Below are 25,893 nucleotides of genomic sequence, written 5' to 3'. Positions count from 1 at the left end.
GGGTCAGAGAAAGAGGGAGACACAGAATCTGAAGCAGGCTCTAGGCTCTGAGCTAGCTGTCAGCACAGAAACCAATGCAGGGCTCGAACCCACGAACCATGAGATCATGACCTGAGCTGAAGTCAGACACCGACTGAGCCACCCAGGTGCCCCAGATCTTTGTTTTTACTTCCTTCTCAAGCCATCTGATATCCTCAGCCCAGCACTACAAACCCTCTTTGGACAATGTCCTTAAATTCTTTGCCCCATTGTCTTTTCATCATAACTATCATTTGTCCAAACTGAACACCTTGGCCTCATCCCCAGCACTTGCCATTCCCCTACCCCATATGTCTTACTGATTATATACCCTAAAACGCTGACTCCTACCTGCCAATACCCCATCCAAGACCAGTCTTTCTCAGTTGGAATAATACAACAGTCTCCCAGTCGGTCTCCTAATACTTTCAGTTTCCCATTCTTACTTATTTTTTCCAGCCACCCCAACAGTAATTGCCCTAGAATATAGTCAAACAAACAAACAAATAAACCTACTTAAGTCAGTATTCCCTTCAATACCTTTCGTCCTCCCTTAACCCCGTTTGTAGATTCTTTGCCTCTCACCTCCCTCCACCTCTCATCCAGTATTTTCCATCTCGGCTTACACAAAACTTCTCCAACTCTCTTCAGGCTGACCTCTGACCTCTGACCTGTAAGCAATTCTATTGGCTTGGACTACTGGCTCCACCCACTCCCATGCTCTGCCTAGCTCCTTTTGGCTTTATCAAAGACATCGCTCCCTCTGGAAAGCCCAATTTGACCTCTCCCTAACGTGAGAATTTGTGTTTCTCAAACGTGAAAATCTAACAGCCTGCTCCTTCCCATCACAGCTTTCACAATGAACATTATTTCAAGACTATAAACTCTGAACGCAGAGACCACACCTGTACTGTTCATCACTGCATCACAAACATAACACAGGGTCAGCACACTGTAACACTCCATCTTAATAGATCTGATTTTTTATTCAGCTTTAAAAGTTATATTTTGACTCCTAATCCTGAAAGGTATCCATGAATAACATATTCTACAAAAAATAATTTGTGTGTAAATTCACACAGTGTTAGCTCCAGGAAGTTGGAGGTTTGCGTACTAAAATTATCTAGACCGCAGCATTTATGGTCTTGATCATTACATGTTAGTTATTTCTTCAGCGGTTAGCATTTTCAGGGTGATCTCTGTGGTAATTTCCAGGCCTCAGCTCCTCCCTGCGGCTTGAAGAAACTCCCAAATGGGAAAGGAATAGATTTGGTTCCCTCACTGAACCCCACCCACCACTTGTATTTTAATGCCATCTCATCTCTCCTAATAAAGACTAAAAGATGTTAAGGATATCAGAAAGAGCCTGAAAATCTTTGACAAAGGGGAGGCAGGAGGCAGACTGAAAATGAAATGAATCATGGTATAGGATAAGGGTGAAGGGTAAAGTAAAAATTAGAATATTAATCAGAATAGTAAGGACAACAACAGCCAACTACATACATTGTATACTTTATAGAACATGAAGCATTTTAAACTAATTTAAAAAGGTACAGAAAGATATTAGAAGGAAGAAGAAAGGAGGGAGAAAAGAAAGGAGGGTGAGAAGGTAGGCTGTAAGCAAGATAAAGAGCGATGAAGAAGGAAGGAAAGGAACTAAAGCAGTCTCAGACTCTTTTAGCAAAGCAAGAAAAATACGAAATAGGGAACCAAAACAGTTCCTATATAAAGTGCCATTCCTACCCACCTCCACAGATAATGAACATTATTCAGAGCACCACCTTAGTTCACGGAGAACTCTTCAGGGTAGTTTCAAAGTGCAGAGCAGGAACTTAAAGTATGAAATAATACAAGCAAGATGGATAAAGAAATCTCATTAATTCCATGTACTTCTTAAGGATTTATTAAACGCAAATCATGTAGTATCCAATGTGCTGGCTATTATGACATAAATATCAATGATCTCAGGAAGACATGGTCTATGTACTCAGCATATCTGGTGTGTGGACATGCAACCCATTGGAACCATGGATCCAGACAAAAAGAAAAAAGAAAAAAAAAGAAAGAAAAACAACAACAAAAGCAAAAAACAAAGCTTTGGTTTTTTAAAAAATTTCTTTTAACATTTATTTATTTTTGAGAGACAGAGAGAGATAGAGCATGAGTGGGGGAGGGGCAGAGAGAGAGGAAGACACAGAATCTGAACCAGGCTCCAGGCCTTGAGCTGTCAGTACAGAGCCCAATGTGGGCTCGAACTCATGGACCACAAGATCATGACCTGAGCCGAAGTCAGATGCTTAACAGACTGAGTCACCCAGGTGCCCCAACCATGGATCAAGCAAAAACAAACAAAAAAGCAGCAAAAGCAAAAAACAAAGTTTTGTAACTGATACTTGTGCCCAAATATAATAATTAAAACCAATAAATTCACTCAACGTTTACACACATAGCTCTGCACTAATTAAGCATACAAAATATTTTTTCTCCTATAATCCCTAAAATACTACAATAAGGTATACAGAATTAGTACCTCCATTTTATTTTACTTATTTTTTACAGCTTATTTATTTCGAGAGAGATTGAATGTGTGAGCGAGCAGGGGAGGGGCAGAGAGAGAGAGGAAGAGAGAGAATCCCAAGCAGGCTCCACACTCAGAGTGTAAAGCACAACACGAGGCTTAATGCCACAAACCAGGAGATCATGACCTGAGACAAAACCAAGAGTCAGACGCTTAACTGACTGAGCCACCCAGCCATCCCAAGACTTCCATTTTAAAAATGAGAATTTTGATCATAGAGCTTAAATAACTTGCCCAACACCAGCAGTAATTGTGTATCCGGGATCTGAACTTGGCCGTCAACTCCCACTGGCCTCCAGAAACTGAACTTAAGATACCCAAAGCAAAATATGGACAATGGCTCTCTCCAGCTTCTTGGTCAAAACCCAGATGAGCTTGGAATAATGCATCCTAAGGAAGAAGTATGTCAGTAACTTAAGTTCCATTCTTGAATGCAGCCTAATAACCTATCTCATGGTCAATGACTAATGAAATAATTATAAGTAACCGTTAAAAAACAGCTTATGATCTGGCACCTGGGTGGCTCAGTCAGTTAAGCATCCAACTTTGGCCCAGGTCATGATCTCACGGTTCTTGGGTTTGAGCCCAGTGTTGGGCTATGTGCTGACAGCTCAGAGCCTGGAGGCTTCACCAGAGTCTGTGTCTCCCTCTCTCTCTGCCCCTCCCCCACTCACATTCTATCTCTCAAAAGGGAATAAATGTTAAAACAATTTTTTTTTAAAAACCCAACTTATGATTTGTCCACCAAACCCTAAACCAAACTATGAGTTGGATTTTTGGTTAAAGATTCTTTACAGACCAAAGCATTTTAACTGTAGCCACATAACCATTTGGTCAGTGTGTTTTTTTAATAGAGAATTTTTCTCAGAGACAAATGGAAGCAAAGATACTGAGCAAGATGAAGTCACAATGACTTGCTCCCAATATGGGATCACAGGATCAATGAAGATGCATTATTGGGAAAGAATTCCAGATCCCCTAAGAACCATAACTTGAAAGTTGCCTCTCCCAGTCTTATCAGGTAGTACTTACCTCTTGTTTATGTCCTCTTTTATATAAAGTGAATTCCAGAAGAATATTAATACCACTTACTATAATGTGCATTCAACATGAGAACTGCCAAAGAAATTTAAATCCAAATCTCTCCTGATCTTTCCTTATCACCAAGTGAGAAAATGTTCTCAGTATATAAACAGTACACCTGAGTATCTGCCTTTTTTCAGTGTTAGAGATAGAGGAGACATTCCCTAAAGTGATAAAATAATCTTCACAAAGGAGTGATCATAGCTAAGCTGGCAAAGTTTTCTAAAAGAAATAATAGAGTTCCTCATAACCGAGCCTGGTGATGTTGAGAGGGAGCTCAGAGGACACCAAGAGGAAGGATTCAAGCAGCAGGCAGAGGGAAAAAGCATGGTGCATTAGCTCCGTGAAGAGGAGGCAAGTGTGACTTAGAGAACAGGCTGACATCCTACTACCAATTAAGTGCTTACTATTATGAGAGCTAGAAATTCTTCAAAAATGAATAAATGGGTTAAATAGAATGAGGATTACCATTTAAGTAGAGCATTCTAACTTTGCTTCAGATCATGGGAATTCTACAAAATCACAAAGGAGAGAATTAGCTGAACAAAATAGTTTAATTTAATGGGAAATTTATTTCAGAAGAGGAGCTAAGGAAAATTTCTGGAGTTAAGTAATGACATTTAGAATTAGAAGACATTTATGTAAAAGCGATGTCCAAGGATAAAGTTAAGTAATATGAATTTTTCAGAAAGACCTAGAAAAATCGGAGATAGAGACCTGAGGCACTTTAGAAAGAAGAACAAAGAAAAATGTAAGCTCCCTCTCTATAGGAAGTAATTAGAATAGAATTTGACCTAAATTAAAGCAAAATACTACATATATCTGAGTATAAACACAGGAACACACACACACACACACACGCACACACCCCTTCCTACCTTAGAAATCCCCCAAAGACTAAGATCAAAATGTTACTTCTGTTCCTTTTCTAGTCTAATTAAAACATGAAGTGTTGCCTATTGCCTGTTACCAGTTTATGCATATTATGGGTTAAATAGAAAAATTAATATTAATTGAGGCTGTCACTTCCCTGCCACGTTTATTTTACCAATTCAGAGGAATAGTGATTATAAAAACAAGGCATAGCTCCAAATCATATACTGAATCATATACACTAATCTGAGGGGGAAAAGCTGAAGTCTTCACTGGTGTTACCATAAAAAGATACTCTTATAAACTCTAAAAGTTAAGCCCCTTTCCAGAAAGTATAGACCAAAACATGTTTCCTAACATGAATGCTTTGTAAACTGTAAAAAGAAAACTCCTAAGGTGAAAAAGTAAAACTTCCCAAACATAAAATTTCCTCAAACACCTTCCTTACATTTTTAATTCTTTACTGATTTAGTTTTTTGTTTTTTGTTTTTTTTTAAAAAACCAACTTGAGTAGTTAGGTTTGTCTTTTCAATTTAAATTCCATAAGAAAGAAAATCACAATGCAAACCCCAGACCAGATAGTGTGTGGCCTATTTATTTGAAATATTTGATTTCATATGTATTTCTTCTCTTTTATTTATAACTTCCAGAAAGGATTCTCAGGAATAAGTTAGCAACTCAAGGGCAACCAATGTGAAATAAGGCTCTGAGAGCACTGTACCTGACGTCTGTCACCTGCGATGTTTTCTAGAAGGACCAAAGAAGGCACACAAAGCTCGAACTTCTGTGTGGAATATGAGCCAAGTGTGAGCCACAAGTGGGTCATCCACTGAGGTCGGGGTTAAAGTTCACAGAATAATTTGGAAATTACTCTCCGCTTGGATCTCGTTTATGAGGCCTGAGAATACACCCTTTAATTAGAATACAATTTCCAAAGCAACCACTCCCTTGACTTTCCAGAGCTCAGTTATTCTCAGAAAAGTAAAAACAGCCTCATCACACTGACAGCTAACGGTCCCCTATAAATTACACCTTAAATGTCCAGCAAAGACAGCAGCAAGTATCCAGACAATGTAGACATCGGCTGCCAGCCCTTCTAACCACTCTCAAGAATAGATAGAGAAAAAGAAGTCATATTAAACAGACTCACTCTCTTCCACTTCTTGCTTATGCAGCTGAGCTGTCCCATGGAGCCTTGGAAAAAAGAGTGGGTTGTGCATTTGAAAATGTTCCCACAGCCCAGCCGGCCTCATTTTTCTGATGATCCCTGCATCCAGCCAACCTCACACTACAGTGGGAACACTAAAATCAGTTCCATGAGAGCCAGCTGTCCGCCTCTTCCACAGTGCTCAGGGAGCCACACAGGACTCCTGGAACAGGAGCCAGCCCGGTCCTGACTCACCACAGATGTTCCCCTCCTCCCCCATGCAACTCTGAGCCAGGGCCTTCTTTCCAGGACTTAGTGTTATTACAAAAGATTTCACTGGGCCCCCCAAAATGTGCTAGATGCTCAAAGGAAAACACCCATCTCCCTAGCTGTGGGGTTAAGAGAGACAGACAGTAAATTATGCAGAGATGACCAACTACCCTATGGGGAAGTCCAATGAAGGAAATCCAGGCAGCTTTGTAGAGTTCAGTGTCAGGGAGTTGGAACAGCAGAAGCTATCACAATATCAAACTTTGAAGTGCAGTCCAGACTTGAGTTGAGTTTAAAGATGACATAAAACATTCCATTTTGGCAAATCCAGAGATCAGATTTTTCTCTAGACCCAACAAACTCGCCTTTGCCTTAAAAAAGTGTGACCAGGAAGAGAGCAAAAATATAGTTTCTGAAATTTGTAATCAAAATTCAGAGTCTGAGGTCACCCGCAAATATGTGGAAATTCTCGCCAGCTATTTTTCAGGCAGGAGTGGCATTGCTCTCTTTGGCCTTTATCTTTTGTGTACGCATTCATCTGCCTATTTTCCCAGGGGAGGCCAAAGTTCCCTGTCTCTGCATTTCTTCAGGGCATATTAGTAAAACAACTATATAGTTGCTCTCAGAGCACCAGCGTCCCATCATACAGGCTGAATCATCATTATCTCAACATAGAAACTATTTCATGCCATTTACAGTATTTTTTTTTATCACTGTCCACTTAAACAGTGTAGATAATAAAGAGACTAGTTCATTTTAAATCTTCCTGTTTAATGGTATGAATTCTGTAATTAAGACGAGCTTCACCAAATAGTATAGCGATAATCTTTATACTTACCTGTTTACTACAAAGAATAATTCATTATATATCAAATTCATTTTGACCTACCGGGGTGGGGGAAAGCCCCAGGTCTATAGGAGAACCTGACACAGAATGAGCATTTTACACAGTACCCAAAAGATACTGGTGTTTCCGGGGATTCCCACTATCAAATGAAAATAAACCACAGCTTTTGTATATAGTCTACAGGGTAAGTTCAGGAAGAGGAAAAGGAGTAACAGAAGAAAATGAATAGCCAGGTAGTGCTAATAATGTGAATTGTAAAAAAAAAAAAAAAGAAAAAAACAAACACATTTGGAATCATTTGGCTCCAAGAACATGGACCAGGATGGCATTACCAAAATACTGTTCACGGTCCTTTTGTTCTTTCCTTATCTTTTTACTTTCACAGTCCATTTAGAATTCTCTGACTACTTCTTAGTCACTGCTCAAGAAGGAATTAAGTTTTATCTATCTCTATGAGAATAAAATCCAAAGTTTATAGGTCAATTCTTCCTTTTCAAAAAAAAAAAAAAAAAAGAATGAAAATGGACAAGCAGAATTACTTATATCCTAGTTTAGCTCTGTTTTTTAAAATAGTCACAAATATATTTTCAGATAAACTCTGTTGGTTTGTATGTTTCCAGAAAAGTTATATGGAACAATTAACTAAAAACCTATTATCATAGGCATATATCCAAATCACTCTAATTTTCTCTAAAACTACTTACTTCGAATGAGTTCGTCGTCTGAACAATTTCCCCAAATGGACTGGTCTTGCATCATTCCGTGTGCGAAGCAGCTATCGGCAGCTTGAGTCTTATTTCTCTCAGTATTTTCTTTATCACAGTTTTCTAAATAAAACAAAAGATCGATTGTCATTAAATGTTACATATTGTTCTCTATTTTTTTTTTTCATTTTAAGGTTTTTTTTTTTTTTCCAAATGCTTCCCAGTCTGCCATAATTTAACGTAATAGGAGCGGTACCTCTAGTGACTGTTGTAGGTTATTGAAGCAGTAACAGATTTATTGAGCGCATACTATGTGACAAGAATTGAAGAAACAAACATGTTTACAGTAAAACTAACCTGTTGGGATTACCGTAAATAAGTCGTCGTAACACAAGTGGTCTGCCATGACAGAGAAATGTGGGAAGGTCACATAAAAGATGAAAGTGAGTCCATGCATGCAGAGGGCAGGTACAGCAGGGAAAGCACCAAAGGAGAAGAGATCCCAATGAATGGTTGGGATTAAAAATCACACTGAGGTTGAGTGACGAGCAACTGAGAAGTGAGAAGGTATAGAAACAAGCACAGAGTTATCTCTGTAGAAACTTGGGAAAGAGGCAAGGGCTATGTTATGCATTCTCAGAAAGGGAGAGGTTTAGGATGGGAGATTTATACATGGGTTTATGGGCTCTTACGGGGAAATCCAGTAAGGAAAAGTAACATCTGATCGGGAACATAATAACTCAAACAAAAAGCTAACTACAACACAAGGTAAAATCCATGTTATAAGAGGTCCAGAGCACTAAAGAGGCTCAAAGGAAGAAAAAGAAACTCATCAGGATTCAGAGCTCAAGAAAAGAACTACAGAAAAAGGTGCCTGTTGGATAGTCTTCAAAAACACTAGCAGGAATTTTGCAAGCAGAGATGGGAGAAAGGCCATTCCAGGTGGAAGAGTGGCATGGGCAAACTCCACAAGCATAAACTCGGGCAAAGGTTCTACTTCTCTGGAGTGTGAAATACTTTAAGGGGGACATTAGGAGATAAGCCTATAAAGGTTTGATTAGGGACACCGCATGGGTATTTGAATGGGAAGGTGATCTGGACAGAAGGAAATCTGGACAGAATTTCAAGGCAAGATAAGTAAGTCAAAGTAGCCATTGAAGTTTTATGAATTGCCTTATCAGAGTCGTGCATTAGGAAGATTAATTCATTTGTGCACAGCAGTGTATCAAGCCTGCCTGCCTTTTAACTCAACTGGGGGACTTTAAAAAAAAAAAAAAAACGGATTCCTGGACCCCACCACTGAAGATTCTATTTCCATCTAGGGGTGGGGCATTTAGGTAATTCTGCTGCACTTACATCCTTGAGAAATGCTGGAGTACGGATGTATCTAAGAGAGAGAACAGAGTAAGGGAAACTATAAGAGAGGCTTAGAATAGTCCAGTTTAATCAGAATTCAGTCAACTGAATAAGACGGGAAAGGGAGTAGATGTGAGAAAACAACTAGAGATCTGCACAGATGACCAGGGAAGATGGGATTGGAGATGATGGTGCTCTCTTGGTCAAGGCTTTGGCTGGGAAAACCAGAAGACCAGGAGAACAATATATTAGTTAAACACTATTTATTTGTATGTAGCAGATGTTTAGGCTTTGTGCCAGGCAACAAAAATGCAATGAACTGTGAGAAGCAGCTCAGGCCTTCATGAACTTTACAGTTTAGTAGAGGAGTTTAGGGTTGCACGTTTGAATTTGCAAATCATAAAAAAAAAAGTTATAGCTGGGAAAAGTGATCTTCCTAAACTTGACTGCTAATGCCATTTAAATGAATGAGCTCATCAAAAGAGTGAGTACATTAAGAGTAGCAAGAAGGGTCTGTACAATTAGACAGGAGTCAGAGAAGGGTGAGAAACTGGATGATGTCAAGCCATGGAAGCAAGGAAAGGAAAGAGATTCAAACAGAAGTTGTTAGTCAACTCTGTTAACATTTCCAGTGGAAGGAAAAATTTTCTGCACATGCAAAAGTTTCTCATGTACCATGGGGATTTCACAACAATTGAAAAATTCTGCCATTAAACACATTTCAACACATGAAAATAGATGGACACCCACCTAGGACTAGGTTCAGAGGCTAACAATCTCTGGGAAAAAAAAAAAAGTAGGGTCTTCAATGCTAAGTATTTTCAGAAAGCAAAACTGTATTCAGATAGCAGTAAAATATAAATCAGAAGCATGCTAAACCAATATGTTCTAGAAGATTTATGTAACATTTACTCAGCATTATCCTGGAGAAAATGTAATCTTCCTGAGAGGTGTTCGTTTCAATTAAAATCTTTACTTTTTTAAACAACTCCAGAAATATTTCCACTGTTACAGTCAACTCAAGGCCTTTCTGAGATTATCAACAGAAGAGCTTTTTATAAAAAGTCACTAGTATACATAAACTAGCTCATCAGCAGAGTCCCACACACTTGCTGCTACTGTTATATAGCTAACTGCCGCCAGGTGTCATGCTAGTAGGCTTGATTCAATTAGTAACTTTAATTGAAGCTGAATGAAATTAATTATATAATTTTGAGCTGTTCAAGTTTAATTCCATTAAAATTAATTCATGAAACCAGGGCATTATGAAGCATTGCTGACTAAAAGAAAATAGGTATGAATAAAGCCTCTAGACACACTTGACTCACATTTGAATCATGTCCAATATTCAAGTGCTCAACACAGGTCCTCTAAACTCTCCACTGAATAAATGGAAATGTCATGTGGTCCATGTACACACTGATTTAGTAGTGACCCACCACTAAGAAGAAAATAAATTTCTCTCTGCTTTAACTATTTATTAAGGAACAGTTTATCACTTTTTTTTAAAAAATTTGCTTATCTGTGAAATTCTAGAGGTAGGGGCCTTCTCCAGTTAAAAAAGAAAAACTATCATTCTCTGTCTCTTTACATTCAAGAAATAACAAATAAAATGTAATTACTATCAAATCATAATCATGAGTCTATCTAACTTTGCCTTAGTTGAAAAGTAAATGTGTTAGTCCCAAAGTTGGTCTCAGCTTTTTGCTATAACCCAGTCAGCACCCAGCAAGGCTTCAAAAAGATATTAAGTACAAAAATTAAGTTGATTTTTGGCAATTCTCCACTTCTAAAAACTAAATTTCTGTGATCATGTGAGTGTTCTACAACTTTCTAATATGTGTATATTATTTTATTGGCATGTCTGTAATATTTAATGGAATACCCATATGACAGCCTCATAAATAGGGCATAGTTACATCTAATGCTGAAGAAATGCACAGAGACAGAGTGAATTAATCAATAGACAATTGTAAGGCAGGAATCATGTTGTCCAGCCACAGAACCAACCTTACTACAACTTTCAATACTTTGGGTCAGCCACTACTCAGTAAGATGACAAACAGGCAGTTTCAAATAGATTTCTGTTTTCAATGCAGGTTTACTGTGTGTGTGTCACTTCTGAACTGCAGAAGTAGGCTCACGGTCCTGGTTTAGTCAATTCCTTTCTGGTTTGATGAAGGTTTGTAGTTGCCATTCAACTAGTATATGACTCAAACGACATATCCCACAGGCAATCAAGTAGCTTCATGTAGCATGAGCTCAGCCCATACCTTTCTATAAGAATTCTGTATATACATCAAGGCAGCACTCCACCCTAACTTAACATTTTTCTCTGAAAAGGGGACCTTGGTTATCTCAATAATGCTGTTCTTCTATGCCAATGGGTCTTCACTGGTGAGCCCCTTAAACATACAGAGGCATGGGTCTTAATTTAGGTGGTATGGATGGGGTGGGGGAGGGGGAGGGATGTCATCATCATATATGGCCAGGTTTGAGGGGCACTGTTCTAAGCAAGCTCTTCTATACTACGCAATTTAAAGTTCACTTAGAAACATCTATTCAATACTGTGATTTAGACCTTGCTTCACAACACCTCCTCACCATATTCTAAGGAATCAGAAAATGCAATTTTATGTAATCAGTAATATAAAGGTATTTAGTTTGGTCTTCAAGTCAGGAAAACTGTGAGAATACAAATCCTGATTATATATAACATTAAATCAGTTCTACTAAGAGATGAATATATAAGCATTGTTTTGGAAATTAAAATAAACACTGAAGACACTTTAAAGACAGCACTAGATCAGAGGACAGTTACATACTACTGGTATCTGCTTCCAAAAGGCTGGCTTCCCAAGAATTACAGAAGTACAGAAAAATCTTTGGCTGAGGGAGGAAAATAAATTGGTCTCTGACCAAACAAACAAACAAACAAAGAAAAAACCCCTCTAGCTTGAGAGACCAAACATACACACAAAACAATCAAGCAATCACCAAACAGAAGGTAATGGAAACTGCTCTGGGTTGTAATTCTGACTCAAAAACTGACCAGCTATGTGGCTGGGGCTGGGTCTCATTTTCTTCAACCAGAAATGAGGGCATTAGACTGGATCATGGCAGAGGCCTTTTGGTCTCTACAATTCTGTAAATCTGACTTTGCAAATGGGCTGAACAAAAGAGTCACAACTTCATAAACATGTGAAGGGTGTTCAGAATGGAGTGGAGGAAATCAAAGAAAAGCCTTTGTACAGGATTGGATTTGAGTTAATTCTCAAAGAAAATAACAAGTATGAATTAAGAAAAAGGATCAAAAGAAAATAGTAAGAATTCTAAACGAGCGATTTAAATACAATATGTCCTACTAAGAAATGACTATCTCACAGGATTAATACTTTTTATTTTTTCTTATTTTTCTCAACAAGGGTATGAACGGTGAAAAGCAATCTCTCTCCAATCTCAGTTGTTCCTGCTGAAAAAGAATAAGATAGATCCAGGTAAACAGAATTTCCATTTCATTAAAAATTCTGTAATATTTTATCTAGTTGACACTGTCCAAGTTTGAAACTTTGAGAATGAAAACTTTGCTGATCTCTGGGAGTTGGGGAATAACCTAGTTGAATGGTGACTAACAAGAGAAAAATCTAAAAGCCATACGTATCAGTAAACTGGATAATATATGTACAACATTATATTATGTTCTATGCCACATAACAGCCACTTAGCTGGTATATGGTTGTTAAACAAGTTTTTAAAAATAAAACACTACCTTTTGTTGAAAGAGTAAATTAATTAACTTTTGCAATTACAGTATTAGCAATTTTCAAAGGGCTTTAGTATTTATTTGATCTTCAGAACCATCAATGATATTATAAGAAAGAACACGCTGGCTTCATTTTACTAATGAGAATACAGAATGAGCCTCAGAGACAGATATTCAAAACATTGAATATTGAAAATAGGAGAAAAGTCAGAGGTGGAAAGCATCTTGCAGCTAATTTCATACTGTACCGAGTGTAGAAAGACCCACTACACCCCTCAGCTCCAAGAAATGATCCCTCAAGGAAACACATCCTACTCCTGGTCAGTTAGGTCCGTTAGTAAGTTGTTCTTTATTTTGAACATGAATTTGCTATCAGGTAATTTACAACTAGTGCTAGTTCTGCTCATTGTAGGTAGACACAGTAAACTTAAACCTTTCTAAACGATAATAGTGTCAACTACTGAAGAGGGATAGTCTTTCCATCAGTTTGTAATCGAGCAAATACACTATCTCAATAGTTAAGTGCTGTTAGCACATAATAGTAAAAGAATCTAGCCATGCTGCATGAAGATGATTAGTTTGTCAAAGTTACTAACCAGCTTTTAAACACAGAGTTCTGTATGTGCCAGGGTTTTCCAAGAATGGAGACAATCTTGTCATGTAAAAGTCAAAATATCTGATTCCTTCTTGATGAATAAAAAGACTCTCTTTGGTTCTCGGGGACAGAAAGACCATCTCTAAATTGTACTTTGAGCTAGAAGTGGTTAGAAGCACAGGATCTCAAATCAGGGCGCCTGGGTCAACCACAAATGCTATAGAACCTGGGCAAATTAACTGTCACATGCTTAATCTTTAAAATAGGAAAAGCAATAGTATCCATCTCATAAACTGGCTGTGGAAACAAATGGAATCATGCCTGGAAAGCAGAGTTTCTATTATATAGTAAGGGCTCACCCACATCTACTATTATTATTTCATTAACTATTGTTATAATAAGCATCTTTTAAAAACCTGCTATATAGCTATCATATGGAAGCTGTTGAGGGCACTATCTATTCAATAATCCCTACGTGAAAAACCATGCAAGAAATTTATCTCCAGACTCAGTATAAGGAAACGTACTGCTTTCTCTGAAAAGCTATACATTTTTTTCCTGATGCACAATGAACATCATATTAAAGAGTTTTCTTTTTGACCCAAATTTACAGACAAAATTGAGTGAGTGTGACCGTATAGTCTCTCAGTGCATTTTGATTTTCCCCATGTTCAGATCTCCTAGGTACCTATATTTTCCATTATTATGTTTATAATGTATTCTTATAAGGCACCTTAAATATTCTACTGAACTAGACAGAGGTATATGTAAATGCACAAACCAACCATCAAATACATTTTCTATTTGTTATCCATACTTTATTTGCTTACTTCATGAAAGACTAATATAATGATGGTGCTTGGCAGAAATCTTGACAAAACCTCATAAAACTTAGTGTAAAACACACATATATTCATGTAGAAAAGGAATAGAAGTAGCTTTCTTTGTACTTAATTTTGGGGACTTCTGCAGGTTAGATCTCATCCAATTCAATGTTTGATAATAATCTATGACAGATCATTTATAATCTATATAATATGTATGTTCTGCATGCAATCTACATTCATACCTTTTCTGAAAACAAAACAATTGTTTTAAACAATTTTTATTCTTCCATTAAAATATCAGCATTGTTTCAGATGATCTATGTGTGTTTCAGTTTATGAAATCTCAAGTAATCCAAGACGAAAATCTCTGGGCAAAGTAAAAAATCTGGTTCTATTTTTCCCAGAGACTCAGAACCATGTGGAAACCTACAAATGCTTCCCATATGTAACCTTTAAAAAACAAAGATAAAGCAGCTTTCGGGAAGACCTGAGGTTCTGGAATTTTAATTCTTCACTCATCAAAATATCACAACAAAACCCTCAAGCCTAACGACCTTCAAGAAACATTGCAAAACCAACCTGCTTTCCCTAATCTTCTAAAATCAGTAAAAATCAGGGCACCTGGGTGGGTCAGTCGATTGAATGTCCAACTCTTGATCTTGGCTCAGGTCATGAACTCATGGTCATGAGACTGAGCCCCACAGTGGGCCCTGCACTGATAGCACAGAGCCTGTTTAGGATTCTCTCTCTCCCACTCCCACTGTCCCTCTGCTGCTTGCACATGCACATGTATGCTCTCTCAAAATTTTTAATTAAATAAAATAAATTGGATTAAAATCTCATCGTCCAAAAAAAAAGTTAAGATAACTAAAGTATTTTTAACAGATGAATGAGCATATGCATCAAATTTCATAATTGTGTAAATATGAGTTATTACATAAGCACAAACCATTACAAATGTTTATAGAACTGCCTAAATCAATTTAGTCAATTCACTGTTATATTTTGAAAAATAAGAGAGCAAAATCTAGTATGCATTCCTTCAAAGGGCTTCTTATTCATTTAAAAGCTTAGGGTGCATTTATATTCAAGAGTGATAAAAATGACACTGACTCAACTTGTTTAAACGTTGGGGGTAGGCAGAGTGGGTTACACACATGGCAAAGTGGAAAACAATTCCAAAATTAGATAAATATACAACTGAATAGGACTATGCAAATGAATAGGTATAAAATATAATAATATCTCAAGAAATCAGTGCTCTAAAGAAACGGCAAAAGGAGTAGGGAGCATTTGATGACAGAAAGCTGATACTGGCAACGAGGACACATTACTCAGTCATCTTTATCTCCTGCCCTTTGACATCCAAACTTACAGTTCCTTGTCCTAAATATATATTTTCAGGATGACCTACCCCGAGGCACAGTAAACTCCTCCCACTTAAAATAGAAGTTCATTTGTGTTCTTTCAACCAAGTATACTCATGCTAAAAGCAAACACTCAGGCTCATGGAATTTAGTTAGATGGGCTTTTAGAGATCTCAGCCCAACCTGATAACTTGAATTCATATGAATACCTTCACCATACAATATCCCCAAGAACAAGCCCAGGAGCATAGGCATGACTACTTCCGGAGCAGGGAAACAGCCTCACTCCAGTTTGGGACTGCTTTCATCACTCACAGGTTTTCCTGACGATTGGTTAAAATCTGCTCCCCTACATTTTTCACTGATTTATCACATTTTGCTCTTTGCAATCAAAGTCTAATGTTGCCTCTGTGACAGTCTCATATTAGAAAACATCTCATGCTCTTGTCTTTTTATTTTCTCCATGCTAAACACCCTCAATTCCTTCAGTGGTTTTTTCGGGGCCTTTTTTACATCCTGTTCACCCTTATGGACAGGAGAGTCTTCTACATCTTGTCTAGCAAGCTATCATCAAACATTTTGTCTTACTGACTATGGAAATCCAGAGAGGCTGTCTGTGCAGCAGTCTTCTTACTTAGCAACTGACTAAGCCTACTACAAAAAGGAATTGAGGACTCTGACATTTTCCTCTTTTTAAAAACGATGTCACACACCCATCTTCAGTCTTTTATCATGATCACTATTATATGTGCCACAATTCTAAAACTCTGCTGTTACTTCTTATATAACTTTGCTGTTATATCAGGTGCAGATGAACCCTTAATTTGGCATTGTTACAAGAATGAAGGCCAATGGAAATCAAAAGTGAACGGAAGGGAGTTGTTTCACTTGTAAAGGCTTTTTCAAAGCTATGATTTGAGTTTAATCTTGATATAATTAACAGAGAGAGGATGGTGAAGAGCATTTTACATAGTAGTGAAAACACAGATAATGATAAGAGAATCGTAACTATGTGACAATTTATTTTTTGGACTTTGGAATGATGAACATGGATTCTAAGTCAGGAGATGGGTCCTCTTTGGTAATTCTCCTCAAGGCCCAAACCAGAAGTCTCTCATAGAATTCATTAACCTGGCTTCTTGGCTTCAGGATCATTTCTTTAAGACACTGCTTTCTTTGGATTCTCCTTTAAGACAACAAACCCATCCTGGCTCCACAATCTTTGTAATCTCACATAATGACTGATAGCCTCAGGAGAACTTGTAGATCCATTACTTTAGACTTGTTCCCTACCCTGACCTACAGATTTGAAGTCTCACCTCTATGTGAATATATCTTTAGCAACTCAAACTTAACATTTCCTAAAATTTTAGGAATTTATCACCACTTCTCTTCTGGTCCTGACTTTTCTCCAACTGTAGTCTATATCTTGGCCAGTGGTGTTCACAGAATCATCTTTCAATTCTCTATTTTCTCCACCCTAACATAGTCAACTATGAGATCCAGCTAATTACAACTTCCCAGTTTCTCTCAAATGTATACTTTTTTTTTTTCCTATGCCTATTACCAATGCCACCTTTTTCTTGAAACAATTTCAACATAAAGACTGAATATGTTACTCCTTGGCTCAAGTAAAAATTCATTTCACATACTGATGACAAATCGGTATAGTTACTGTCACATTGTACATATTTTAATGGAAGCTCCTATACCTTTCCCATGCTCCATAATTTCATCTTGTAGTTCAGTGAGAAATAAAGAGTAATACACCTCAGGAAATGCATGCTGCTTGAGTGATGGAAAAACTAAGAACAGAGTAGGTCCACATTCACAGAGCCCAAGAGGTCAAGGGCTGGTCCACCATGGAAAAGAGTAGAAGGACCAGATCCTAGAAGAGAGGCTGGTTCCTTTGTAGTCTGCCAGCTGCCTGCAAAGGGCCTGTCACCTACTCAACCACAAATTGCTTTATTTTTAGTGCTCAACGCTGCATAATCCAAACCAAAAAGACCTGTGAACTATGTCTTCTTCAGATGGGATCACTAGCAGCCCAGCCCAGACGAAACTGACTTCTTGCCATTCTGAGTTTCTCATTCAACCTCTGAATTTGTATGCTCCAAAACTGCACCAGTCAGCTGGCAACTGGCCATAAACTAATCTGTCACCTGGTTCTTGTTATAATCTTGACATGCTATTTGGACAAGGAATTAACTTTACACACTTCTTGTGGGCAAACTCTGCGTTACACATTTTTAATCTGCACAGGACTTTGCACGCAGTAGGCCCACAAAAACTATTTGTTGACAGGGTTTCTCTTAAACCATATCAATAATGAAATCTATGTGCTGGCAGGAAAATTAACTTCAGATTCTACTGCTGAAACTACAAAAAGAAAATCAAGCATAAAAGCACATGCATATGAATCATCTTACTTCAGATCATGTGGATGTGAATCTGAAAACAGAAGTGGACTGCAAGTAGAAACCACAAACAAAATTAATGTTAAAATAACTGTTCATAGCTCCTACTTAGTGAACCCTAACTGATTAAATTAGAACGTTTAAAATAAACTGGCTTTCAAAATCGAGGTTAAAAGCTTTTCTTCTTTAGACTATGTATGGGAATGTCAAAAGCAGATATGAAAAGTTTAAGTAACTTTAGGAAGGTGTTAATGGCAAAAGGAGAGGAGGAAAGGGAAAGAGAGACACAGACAGAGATAAGGAAAAGACGTAGAAGCATCCAAAACACTGGTGCACAAATATACATATGATTAAGACGGGGGGAGGAACTGCAGCATCCTTCATCTGCTCCAATCACCAACATCGAACTATCCAAACATCTAGTATCTAGGCAGTGCAGGATCGGTCTTCCCTTAATAAAAGCTGAGGAGACACTTTTAGAAATAGAAACATAAAATCACATCTCCTGCCTTTGTAAATTGTAAAATACTTACATTACCTCAGAAAGACCATTTGATTGAATCACTTCTCTCCTTTGTTGGTTACTGTATCATTCTTTTTAAAAATTTTTAATAGTTTATTTATTTTGAGACAGAGAGAGACAGAGCATGAGTGGGGGAGGGGCAGAGAGAGAGGGGGAGACACAGGATCCGTGGCAGGCTCCAGGATCTGACCTGTCTGCACAGAGCCCGACGTGGGGCTTGAACCCATGAACTGTGAGCCAAAGTTGGATGCTTAATTAACCGACTGAAGCACCCAGGCGCCCCGTTTACTGTATTGTTCTAATTTTCCATTTGCAAATGGCTTAACTTTAGATTATGTCAATTTAGGCTTCCTTATTTTCCCGAAATCTTTTATTATTATAAAAATATAATGCTACTAAAGTAACTGCACACAGCTATTAGAATTTTCCATGATATCACCTCAACAAGATCCAGGAAATAAGATTCAAAGAAACAGGAAAAGCTCTTACACACCCAAAAATGCCAGTTTCCCCACTAGTCCTAGAAAGGTCACTCAATTACAGATCTCTTCTCTCTCTCTCCTCCCCCTCTTTACATATATATATGCATTTATATATATATATAAATATATATACACATATATATGCATTTATATATACATAAATATATATACATATATATGCATTTATATATATATATATACATATATATGCATTTATATATATAAATATATACATATATATGCATTTATATATAAATATATATATACGTATATATATAAATATATATGCATTTATATATATAAATATATATACATATATATGCATATATATATATAAATGTTACATATATATACATATATATATATGTTAACTGACCAAACAAGGCCAACCTTAGCCTGCCAAATGCACCTCTGGTCTCTCTGGCTTCCCATACACCCTAGAACACAAGATGCATTAGAACAAACACGCTCTTCCCACACATGGGTAATCCTCCTCCTTTGTCTCCCACTAGTTCTACCCTGCCAACCCCCAACACTATGCTAATTCCAAAAACTCATTCTATCCGCTTCTATTCCCAAGCTCCCACATGCTCCTTGCTGAGAAAGGCAATCAACTGTACTGACCGTGTCCACTAAAAATTCATGCCACTCATTCTTAGTTAAGCCCTCAGTGTTACAGAGTGGCCCTTTTGTTTACCCCAGATTGAATCCCTCTTGAACACTTCATTCTTTGAAATCTTTTCCACACATCTCAAATTTCCTGACTCATCCTAACCGCCCCTACCCTTGCCCTCAGCAAATGTTACCATCTACTTTGCTGAGAAGATCTAGGTCTTCCAAGAGCTCTTTTTCTCGTCAAACTGTCTCTAGGTTATCACTCATCATTTTCTCCCATGCCCATCTGAACATGGTCTACTCTCCTAAGATGGGTCTCTGTCCAGTTCTGTCCCAGAATTTTACTCTTTCAATTATATGCACCCACCGCACCACCACTGTATCCCATACCCTTTCATCTTCAATCTCCCTCTCCCCCCAGGATTTATTTCAATTAGCATATGGTGAGCATACTCAAAGTCCCGCAGCTATCTGCGGGTGAGCTTGACCCTCACCATTCTCCTAAATACAAGTTTTAGTTCTGGGTGGCTTACTGGCTATCATGGGAAAGGATAAAGTTCCGGGAACCAACATGATCTAAAGAAGACACAACAGCTCCTCCCATGTTTCCACTCAGGCTAAAAACACCAAACCCCTGCATTACCTTTAATTTCTACCTTTACACTATCCCCCATACTAAATATGTTGCTCAACTATATCAGTTGGATTCAAAAAAATTTGGAAACTGTGCTTTACGAGAGTCACAGAGAAACAAGTAAAAGTCAAGGCTCTCAAGGGGCTCTCACAGCTAGGAAGACCTCTTTTCTACTTTTGCTATTGTTCTTCAACCCATTTTCTCAATCCTATTCCTAGTGGTGCTGCACTAGGTCCTCTTTTGTCGGGAGACTGTTATAGCTTCCTGGATAATCACTGCCTTCCATCTTGCCCCTTCCACCAACATTATCCTTTGCACTGCCACCAGATTTATTCTCCTAAAAACACCAATTTGGTCCTGTCCTTCCCCTTCTCTAGAACTTCCAATGGCTCACCACTGCCTACAGAAAGGATACACAAACACCTTAGCGGAGAATTAGAGCCATCCTCAAAATTACTTTAGTTTATCCTTACAACTTTACCTCACTTTTTGTTCCTTCATACAGCCCATACAATGGGCTTAGTGAAGCATTCAATATTCTATAATAATCACCGTCAAGCTTTGCTCTCCATTATCCATCTCCAGAGAGTTGAGTTCTATGATCATTCTTCTTCATCCAGCTCAGATCAAAAGTTTTCCTTGCAGTTCTTCCAAATGCCCCAGCTAGAGATACTTTGTCTCCCATGTTCTGCCATCACGTGTTCTTTGTATGTCTATTATAGCACCTATCAGTCTACCTTGTATTATAATTATGGGTGAATGTAGGCATTTTCCCATCATTCTGCAAGACCTTAATTTCATCAGTCTATTCTCTGTACTGGTCACACGGCAAGGTTCAAGGTGCATGTGTAGGACTGAATATTTATGAAGCATTTGAGTAAGGCAGAAATAATACAAAGAGAAAAAAAAAGCTATGGTAGAGATGAAAATTAGTAATAAATATGTAATACAAATTAATTTTAATTTTTTGAGATTAGGGAACTAAATATAATTTATCATTGTTTCTATGAGAAAGGGTAACTTAGGTTCCAAAACTCCAGCTTACAAATGAACAACCCATGTGCAAATCATGCACTCTTTTCCTTATTATTCCATAATGCTGCAATCTCCAAAGACAAGCATAGGGTGGCAGGACAGGAGTATCTACTGAGCCAGTGGAAGAAAATATTAAAATATCTCTTTCCCTTATTTTTATCTCATCCACTTAAAATTTTTATCTATGGATTTCCTTTCTAACGTTCACAATACATTTGTATGACAGTACACAAGATTTTAGGAAGTTCTTTGAGGAAGAATACACTCAGGATTACTTTTATTAACTGGGGTATGTGAAAAAATGCTGATCCGGGGCGCCTGGGTGGCTCAATTGGTTAAGCTGCCGACTTTGGCTCAGGTCATGATCTTACCATTCATGAGTTCCAGCCCCACACTGGGCTCCGTGCTGACAGTTCAGATTTTGTGTCTCCGTCTCTCTCTGCCCCTTCCCCACTCACACTCTGTCTCTTTCTCAAAAATAAATAAATACTAAAAAATCTTTAAAAAATGCTGATGGGTAGTTATATACAGTATACATAGAGTGATAGGATTTAAAATTTGGAACTTGAAAGAGAGACTTTTTTTTAAAGCTTTCTGTGGCCCTTCTGGTAAAAAATGGAGTGGCTTATTAGAAACCTATCAATATAACTTATCTTTCCACAGATAAATGCCTCTACAACAATGATTTTCAATGAGAGGTAAAGAGTACCTGGAGCTTGTTAAAAAACAAAAACAAAAACAGATTCTTGAGCCTTCCACACCCAGAGACTCTGATTTAAAATCCAGAGTGGAACCCAAAATGCCAGTAGCCTTGAGAGATTAGGATAGCATCTCAACACTACTTACATTCTAGGCCAGGTAATTCTTTGTTGTGAGGAGCTGTTCAGTCCTGTGCATTGTAAGATATTTAGCATTACCCCTAGCTTCTACCCACTACCCACTAGAAGGACCCACTCCACTCCCTGTATGTCTACCAAACAGGTCTCCAGATGTTGGCCAATGTCTCCTGGAGAGCACAATCTCCCCAGACTGGAACCAGAGAGAGAAGCTATGAGAGAGAAGCTATCCAAAGAAGACAAACTTTGAGAAACACCATCCTTAATCAGAAGAATAAAACAATATGATACATGTAGAATAATATGGGTATTAGAAGCATACATTGTATAAATTGAAATAAACAGGCTTCCCATAAAGGAAATCTGATTAGCCACTATAAACTCCTGACAACTCAGCTAAGCTTCCAAGTCAAAGCTCTTCTTATGTAATTTCAACTTGAAGATTTTCTCCCTAGCTTCCATTTTAAATTATTTTTAATTAACTTCACTGGCATTTTGCATCCTGCTATGAAAAGTCTGCCTAATAGTCTCAGAGGACTCTCCCAAGAGAGAAGAGTGCATTAAATCACACATTATCACNTGATGCAGGGACTGGAACAGGCTCAAGTGATTCACAGTATCCAAAGCCTATTATCTTCAATTCATCCATCGTAGGAAAGATTTATATTGATTCTTTATTTCAACCACATTCATCACAATGACATATATTCCCCAGTTTGTGGTTCTACCCTGATTTCTATGGACTGCATGAGACCTTGACCAAGTCACTTGAATGCTTTGGACATCCTTTCTAAAAAGTGAGCCATTTGGGGGCACCTGTGTGGCACAGAAGGTTGAGCATCCGACTTTGGCTCAGGTCATGATCTCACTGTTCTTGAGTTTGAGCCCCGCGTCAGGCTCTGTGCTGACAGCTCAGAGGCTGAAGCCTGCTTCAGATTCTGTGTCTCCCTCTCTGTCTGTCCTTACTTTGCTCACACTGTCTCTCAAGAAATGAATGTTAAAAAAAATTAAGAAGTGAGCCAGTTGGACTAAGTTGTTTCTAAAAAATCCTTCTAGTCCCAAGTCGCAAATGTATGAATGAAGCACTTAATTAAAAAGCTCTTTCAATTACATGGATTCTAGTAACTATTGCACAAAAAAGTAAGTACCTACATTGTCAGTGTTGATAACACAATGAATTTTAAGATGCTTAACCCAAGAAAGAAAAAAAAAAAGACAATTAGATGAATCACATATACAAGATCCATTCTCTCTTAAAACAAAAGTAAGTTTGGCCCAGAATATCCTTCACCTACCAAGACATTAATACAGGGACTTTTCACGGGACAGCAAATCAAACCAATCTTTCAGAAGTTACTCACAAATAGGGAAACAGTTACAAACACATGTTTACATTCTAGTTTCTAGAACGCAGATAACAGATCAGCTGCTTAGAGGCCATTTCCAGCCTGAAAGCGTAGTTGTTTTGTTGGCCTGGTCAAAAATTGTATTTAGTTAATTGCCAACTTTTAAAAAGGGAGCAATGATACATAAAAATCTGTATTTCCAGTGTCTCTTGAAATACTGGAAGATTTTAGCCCAAGCGGCAACACTGAGCTGGAGCTGAGCATCACTGCCTCCTGGCCCAGGAGCTGTCCCAGGGCCCACGATCCCGGCTGCTTACAGGCTCCTGCCACCCCTCCTGGTCGCCCCTTAATGCCTGGAGCCTATGAGCATATGTCCTCGCTCTGTAACAATTTTCAAAATACACAGAAAATGCTTTTAATGCTTTTGAACCAATAGAAATTTCCTTGCAGAATCACAGGCGAAGAGCAGAAATTTTAAAGAGCTAGAACAATGCTCTTAATAAGGAAAACCTTCCTAACCCTGAATGCTGATGAGTAGAATCAGCTACACTGTAAGGTTTCTAACTAACCATCTGGAAGAATGGAGGAAGGGATTTTAGATTTGATCGGGAGTTCACTAGAGACCCCCTACAATTTCTTTTACCTTCAACAGTATGACCTTAGTTAGGAGTATGGATAGCTCATCATGATATAGTAATACATGCACCGGTTTTATATTGACATCTATCTATCGTTGCCTACAAGCTAAGACTTGACCTTATAGTTCCTCTTCATGAAAAGATATTTTCTGTTAATTGCCATAAAACACTCCATTTTTCTCACTGATTTTAATATATAAAATTTTTAAATTAAGTTTCAATTAACTAAGCAGCCACATCTGACCAGAGAATTATTAAACTATTCTTCTGAAAGGATGATGAAGAATCCAAGGACAGAAGAAAGACCTCAAGGAAGAGCTGGAGAGTAGGGAGCTCTGTGAGCAAAGCTTCTTACTTCACTGAGGTCTTTACCAAGTGAAAGCCTGTATCTGGAAGCTTTTACCCTACCCACTTACTCCAAAATTTGTTTCCTTTCAATATACCGTATGAAATCTGCTCTTTTGAGACATATTTTAACAAGATTCTGAGGATTTCCTTTTTAAAAACTCAACTTTGTATTACATGTACAGTTAATTTGATGCTTATTTAAAGGATGTGTGTCAAAGATAAACTAAAAAAAAATAGGTACTATGTAACTATGTTGCTGAGGGTAAGCCAATTTTCAGGTACAATATAACCCAAAAGTTTCCACGCAGATCACGTTGAATGCAGTCAACCGCCCTTCAGACCATTCTAGATGCTCACTTCTTAAAGTCAAAATCATGTCATATTTTACAGCATTGCACTGCATTACATTACATACCACTGCAAGTTCTAGCTGACTCTAAAGATGCATATTATTAAAGTCACTTGGACACTGGATGTCACCATGTCCAAATCAACTGCTTTTGTAGTGTATTTGATGTGGATTTTGACATAAGCATTGTTCAACAATAGTGATTAACAGCTCAAGTGTGAAACATCAGTGAGTCGATAAGACTCTGAAGGGCATGCCTAACAACAGGAAAATGACTGTTGGCAATTCGACGTGCAGAGCATGGGCTGCTACTGGGAAAACATGTTTATCATTCTGATTCGCTCTATTTTCTGTTTAGAAAAGAATGACTCACTGTTTAGAAGCAAAAAAGCAATGATAAACATAATTCAATTTAACAGCCCTGAATGCCAGAACATTTTAATTTAGCCATGGATGTTTTCTGCTTTCACCTCTTCTGAGTTCAACATTAACTTCTTCCTTTCCATTTTTGCAGCATAAAACAAAAACAAAAACAAAACAAAACAAACCACACCAATCCCAAGAAGCTCACTACGTTATTATCAGAGAAATAGAAAAGCTATCAGATATGCTTAAAATCGAGTATACAGTAGGTTTTGGAGACCTGGAAAATTATTTAGCTTATATCAATATCAGAACTTTGTAAAACAGAGCCACCCTTAGAGGAAAATGCATGAGAAGAGTAAGGCCCTTGCTCATTGAAAACCTCAAGGATGTTACCTTCAAGAGAGCAGATATTGCCTGACTTGTTTATAACCTTGTTAGGAAAGTTTCCCAGAAACAAGGTTATTTTCTTTATAGGCTGCCTATGTTTATACTCTGGAAGAACACAAAGGAGTTAATTCATTCTTGGAAAGTGTTTCTTTTTAAAGCCCGCTTATTTCAAAACAAAACAGTTATTGCAACGTATGAGTGAGCCATTCCAGAGCAACTGGTCACAGAAACCCAGATCATCAACTGAGTTGTAGAGTGGCTCACAAGAAACGAAGAGGAGCCCAGAGTGCAAGCTTGTTTAGAGAGCAGCAACAGACCTGGATCTGATGAAGACACAAGAAATGACGTGAAGCAGGGGAGAGTGCCTCAGGTCCCACATACTGAAGTTTTAGGCCCCAAAATGCATATGCTTAAGAAAGAAGCAATCGTGTCGTCCAGTTTCCCTGCAGTCAAAGGAAGGGGGAGTGGAAGGACCAGCGGATCCCGCCC

At 38.0% G+C, this 25,893-nt stretch overlaps 1 protein-coding gene across 3 annotated transcripts in view; it reads right to left on the bottom strand.

Annotated features, from left to right (window-relative positions):
• LOC144221854 (myoD family inhibitor domain-containing protein-like) overlaps positions 1 to 25,804 on the bottom strand; it is a 73,978-nt gene extending 48,174 nt beyond the window's left edge. Inside the window, exons 1-2 of one of the 3 annotated variants that reach the window (XM_077752371.1) lie at positions 25,722 to 25,804; positions 7,521 to 7,643 (exon numbers count right to left, since the gene is read on the bottom strand). In XM_077752371.1, coding sequence (XP_077608497.1) covers positions 7,521 to 7,575 — 55 coding nt within the window. In that variant the 5' untranslated portion in view covers positions 7,576 to 7,643; positions 25,722 to 25,804. The remainder of the gene's footprint in view (positions 1 to 7,520; positions 7,644 to 25,721) is intronic. The other 2 variants (XM_077752377.1, XM_077752386.1) reach the window with 2 other exon arrangements.
• Between the last annotated feature and the right edge of the window lie 89 nt (positions 25,805 to 25,893).

This window comes from Crocuta crocuta, unplaced genomic scaffold (genome assembly GCF_008692635.1).
Source record: "Crocuta crocuta isolate KB4526 unplaced genomic scaffold, BGI_CrCroc_1.0 scaffold397, whole genome shotgun sequence".
Taxonomy (NCBI): Eukaryota; Metazoa; Chordata; class Mammalia; order Carnivora; family Hyaenidae; genus Crocuta; species Crocuta crocuta.
The sequence above is the reverse complement of the archived record's forward strand: the minus strand, read 5'-3'. Positions and strand labels throughout refer to the sequence as shown.